General features: G+C 39.5%; 1 protein-coding gene across 1 annotated transcript; it reads left to right on the forward strand.

Moving 5' to 3' along the window:
- Nucleotides 1-1,809: 1,809 nt before the first annotated feature.
- Nucleotides 1,810-5,413, forward strand: LOC144667478 (prolactin-releasing peptide receptor-like). Its single transcript, XM_078528899.1, has 2 exons — nt 1,810-2,063; nt 3,704-5,413. The coding sequence occupies exons 1-2, from the start codon at nt 2,048-2,050 to the stop codon at nt 4,705-4,707; spliced, it is 1,020 nt and encodes a 339-aa protein (XP_078385025.1). The 5' UTR covers nt 1,810-2,047; the 3' UTR covers nt 4,708-5,413.
- Nucleotides 5,414-5,693: the final 280 nt, after the last annotated feature.

The following is a 5,693-nucleotide window of genomic DNA, read 5'->3' on the forward strand; positions in this document are numbered from 1 at the left end:
GCTTCTTGCATTATTTTGATCGAGCGCTCTGTCTTTTAAGCTCGATGTTTAGAATTTTACTACCTCCTTTGCTCGTTGCGTTACGTTGGCACCACATGATTCAAATATAAATTTGAAATCTATCACGCGCAAGTCCTACTGACTGTTTTGCGTTTTGTATATGCCACTATATAGTTTAGTTCAGGCAAAAACCATGAAACCATGAAACCATGGTCTTGCCTGATGTCACGAACGAAACCTTGGTCTTGCCTGATGTCACGAACGTAGGAGTCGTGTAGGCCCGTCACCTTTATTTACCATGCACTTTAAGCTGTTCCCGGCGGAAAACCACGTGTCTGAAGTAGAAATCCGAGTTGTGTTTTTGGAAATTTAACAACTCGGATTTTTGCGATAGAAATCCGAGTTGTGTTTTTGGAAATTTAACAACTCGGATTTTTGCGATAGAAATCCGAGTTGTGTTTTTGGAAATTTAACAACTCGGATTTGTGCGGTAAAAATCCGAGTTGTGTTTTTGAAAATTTAACAACTCGGATTTTTGTGTTAAAAATCCGAGTTGTGTTTTTGAAAATTTAACAACTCGGATTTTTGTGTTAAAAATCCGAGTTGTGTTTCTGGAAATTTAACAACTCGGATTTTTGCGGTAAAAATCCGAGTTGTACATTGAACGATGCATGTTTACAACTAAGATTTTTTAGTATAAATCCGAGTTGTACGCTTAGACAATTACACAATACGGATTTTTGTAACTGAAATTTGAGTTAAAATTTCAATCGAAAAAAAAATTGCTCATGTCCTATATGGGCCACCATAAGATCGTGATATTGATCTTGACTATATAAAGGATGCCGTGCAGCTGAAGAATTTGAGAAGAGTGTAAACGCCCCGATCAACCTTTAAATAGGGTCTTGCTTGAAAGGAGGGGTTGAGGAGTAGTGGGTGATAAGTCCCACTTTCCAGCCCAAATTTTGCCAAATTTTATAACTTAGCCTATTTTTTTGGAAGTCCCAACTTTCAGTCCCACTCTCATTTTCCTGTTTGTGATTGCCAGTCCAAGTGACCAAAGTTTCATTTTCCCAGGGAAACAAACAGGCAAATCCCAGGTTCCCCCCGTTTCCCTAGATCCCTTTTACCCCCTTAGCCTCTTCTTTGCATCTTTCCTTATTATTATTATATATCTTGTCACCGTATATCTTTATATAGCCTGTATTAGTTAAACATTAACCCACACTGTATTATCCAAATTCAAATTTTAGAGCCGTTATTTTCCTTATATTATAGTACTGGCCCTGAAGAAGACTAGCTCTGCCAGTTGAAATATTGGCCAATAAATCTTGCCCTCCTGCCGTTGTACCAGCCTTGCAATCAATTTGGTTTTATAAGCACTTAGAGTGACGTCTGGTACGAGCATTTCTTGAACAAGAGATCCGGCAGCAGAGAAGCCAAGCAGTTTTTTCTTCGTTGCGTGGTCCCCTGCATCCAAACTGTTTTTGTATTTACAGTCGGGACCGGGGACGGGGGGACTCTCTTTTTGACACGCTAGAATTCTTGTATAATTGTGCCGAATCTGGTACCACTTAATTTCTTTAGATAAACAAGGAAAGGCTAGCGACTCGCCTTGTGACTGACGATTGTGGAAGGTCTGAGAGCCGTGTTTGCAGATAGCGTTGCAGCCGGCTGCAGCTGAGTTCGTTTCGGCCTTTAGCGTGACTTTGGGGACAAGACTTGGGTAAAGACTTGACGGGCTGCTAATCAGCCGGATATGTCACAGTGGTGCTCAATAGACAAACGATATGGAGAACAGTCGAGAGGCGACGGATAAACTGAAATATTTTCGAAAACGAAAAGCAACAGTCCGCCCAGCTGGACGTTCCGCAGCCGACAACCTAATTGTGAACTGCTAGGTCGAAGTTGACCGCGCGAGGAGCTGGTGCTAGCTCTATCGACCACACTTGATATAGTTTCTTGTTGACTTAATCACGATAAATGACTTCTTTCATCCTGACGCACATTATATATATGGTATTGACATACGGAGCATACAGAAAGTATGAATTTCTCAGAAGGTAGGTCCCAATTTCCATTTAGCAGGGGTTCGAAATTAAGCGGGGTTTGCATATTTCTCTAAATATATCTGATCCAGGTGGAAAGAAAACAATGCCTAATTCTTGTCTTGATGCTATGTGTACGTAAATTACAACTTTATAAACATTGTTCTATAGATAAAACAAGCTTAGGCCGGAGTAATTGGATAGACTTTTTACATTTGAGCCTACAATAGTAGATTAAGCAAGGAAAAAAAGGTGGCCGGTAGGGTCTCAAATCATCTGATATTTTAACCACAGAACGTTCAGTGGATGTTTTTCGGGTTTACGGTTTCACATATGTGAGTTTTGCATAAATGATAATCAAAGACCCATAAAATCATGTAATCACTCTAAAAGCCCTTATTTTTGTCACGCACGAACGACCTAAATGAGATTAAACTGAATGATTCGAAAATAAGTCATATTCTAAACAACAGAGTGATTTAACATCACATCTCGAAAGCAATGTGACATTTAATCCAATCTTTTCATACCGCTTTCGAACGCTCGACTGATAACAGCATTCTTGTCCAAGCAAAGTTCAATTTAAGCTCTTTGCGCCACAGGATTCGCTAGAACGTTGTTCATTTCGAAGGTATAAATCGTGCGAAAAGAAGAGGCACTGAAGGGTTATCCACGCCTGTGGCCACATTAACTGTATTTTCGTCGAGTCTTACCGAATTTACTCTTACTGACTGATGGGTCAATAGTCTGCAAGGCAATTTACTGTAAAATCGCACTAACAAATGTTACGGCTCTAACAAATTTTATAACGAAGTTTACGTTGTTTCTAGTATAGTGTGCTGAACGCTTTTGTATATGGTGAATTCAATGATGGGTCTTGTTAATTCATTCTGTAGTTATTACATTTCGAGATAGTGAGGGTTAAGTTGGGTCAGTCGCAATTCTAGATTTTGTAAACTATCCACTTCGTTGCCGCCATGTTGTTCTGGCAATCTGAAACCATCAAGCAAGGCATACTCAGTAGATTTTGCGATAACCTGCAGGCATAAGCTATCGCGTGGGTAAAAAAAAAATAAACCTTCAGAAATCTGTGTAAGCCCGGGGTTTAAGGGGGGACTTAAAGTAAATTTGAGTGAAATTTTTAGTATTTTTTAAAAGGAATAAAAAGGAGAAAATTATTTTTGGAACACCAACAGACAGTTGACCCCCCACGCAAGAGCAAGAGCAAGAGAGTAAGGGGATTGTCATGTGTCCGTCCACTAATTTTGAACTTTAACTTCTAATTTTAAAACTACATCAAATTTTTAATATTTCTTATTTCTCTATATTTTATAACTCCTTTAAGAAAAAACTATCTCCTCCCAAAAACCTCCAAAAATCACCCAAATATTTAACCAACACCCCTGAACATAGATTTATGGGGCGAGCATAGGGTTTTTGCATTGCTAAAAAGCGAACGAGATATTTCCAAAAAAAACTCATCAAAAGCGACAGAAAAGAACCTTTATGTTAAGCTCCGCCTTAAAACCGGCATTTAACATTAGCCATTCCTTATTTAATAATGAAAACTAAGGGATTACTCCCTAGGCCAGGTTACTAGTTACATTCAATTATTTAAAAAAAAAATATTTAAAAATATTTATTTTCTTTAACAGAGCAATCCTCCTTCCTGAGCACTCGACAAGTCATGGGCTTCACTGCGTTGTACTGCATAACAATACTCGCGGCTCTCATTGGAAATCTACTTCTAATTTGCATCATTACAAAGAAGCGTGACACAAGGACTCTAACTGGATTTCTGTTTGTCAACATGGCCGCCGCTGACCTTCTGGTAACTTTGATCGTCATGCCCGTTTCTATAGAATGGCTTTACACCGGCGGAAAGTGGCTGCCGGGAATTCTAGGCCATGTCACGTGCACACTCGTGTACTTCAGCTTTTACGTCACTCTCACAGCATCTATCTTCAGTCTCACCCTTATGTCAGTGGATCGGTACTTGGGCGTAGTTTTTCCTCTTCGTCGTTTTCCAAGATTTCGCCGAGCGAAAGTCCTTGCTGCCGTAATTTGGTTGAGTTCAATGATCTATTCCATTCCTGTTGCTGTTATATGGAGACTTGTAGAATATAAGCCATTGGGTATATTCATTTGTACGCCTCAGTTTGAACAGCTTGGAGAATTTGGGATGGAGGTGTATTACATGTATCTGTTCCTATTTATGTACCTTATTCCACTTTTAGTGATATCATTGTTGTATGTTTTGGTTGGCCGCACGCTTCGCCACCGAAATATTCCTGGACAAGTTTCAACAGACATAGAAAAACGAAACGAGGAGACTAAACGAAGAATTGTGCGCATGCTCTCCATAATCACCGCTGCCTTTGCACTGTGTTGGCTTCCAGCTCAATGTTACCATCTTATTTTGGCATTTCGACCTGATGTTCATAACGCTAGCCCTCCGTATGTGATGTTCCTTTGTTTTTGGTCAGGACACGCTAACAGCGCGGTAAATCCTTGGCTTTTCATGATTCTAAACGACAGGTTCCGCAAGGTTCTTTCTAATGCAGCTTCTAGAGCACAGTCTTCAATCAATTACATCACGAGAGAACACTATGCAACGAGACGACAACATGCAAATCCTAATAGAGAGACAATCCTGTAAGAATTCAGGGTCCAAAAGGAATGGGTGGGGGACTGGCAGGAGCTATGAGTTCTAAAAGTTTCATCCTGTCGCGGACCGCTGTAACGTATAGTGAGCAGGACCCGATGCCCTAATGTTTTGGTTCGCCGGTCTCTGGAGCCCTATACCTCTTTGAGATCCTGACATTCTTGAGAACTTCAGAGATAGAAATGTCAAATTTAATGCCTTTGCTACAACATCAGTCGATAGAGCCATTCGAACGTTGAAATTACAAAGTACTGGTATAACAATAATGAATTAAGAAGTTCCTTTAAATGAAATTGTTCCGACTACATTCATGAATATATATTACATGAACATTATCACTAGTGTATAATAAACATTAGGTTTGTATAGCTTTAAGGTTCACAGTTTGGGATTGAGGCCACTATTTGGTCCTTTGTGTTATATAAGAACCCGACGATTTCAATCAATGAAAATCAATCATTGATTTCAATCAATATAATCAATATTAATCAATAGTAATCAATTGATTGATATTGATTAATTTACATAATCAATAAAAATCGAAAATCACTCACCGAGCCGTCTTAATTTCATTGATTTTCATTGATTTTAATTGATAATCAATAGCTGATTGTGCAACAGTAAAAACCCGGCTACAAAGGCATTTGCTTGATTTAACGCGTTTCCCGGCGCGTTTGCAAACACACTGAAACACATCATCGGCGCCATGTCTGTGAAGATTTCCATTTCTTGTGTAGTCAAAGGGTATCACCTCTGTCCTTTTCAAGTAGAGGAAGGCGAAGTGTTTTCGGTCACCAAAAAGAGGGGAGAACGCGGAAACGCATTTAAAGTTTTCGATGAAAGAGGACAGCTTGGCCACCTCCAGGTGGAGCTTGTTAGCCCACTCTGGCCACATAATACAAACATTTCAGCGTAAGTTAAATAGCCTGTAGAGATCGATAAATGTAATTCCCAAATAAGAAATAAATGGAAAAATACAG

The sequence above is a fragment of the Oculina patagonica genome, chromosome 10 (assembly GCF_052425735.1).
Source record: "Oculina patagonica isolate OP01 chromosome 10, crgOcupat, whole genome shotgun sequence".
NCBI classification, from domain to species: Eukaryota; Metazoa; Cnidaria; class Anthozoa; order Scleractinia; family Oculinidae; genus Oculina; species Oculina patagonica.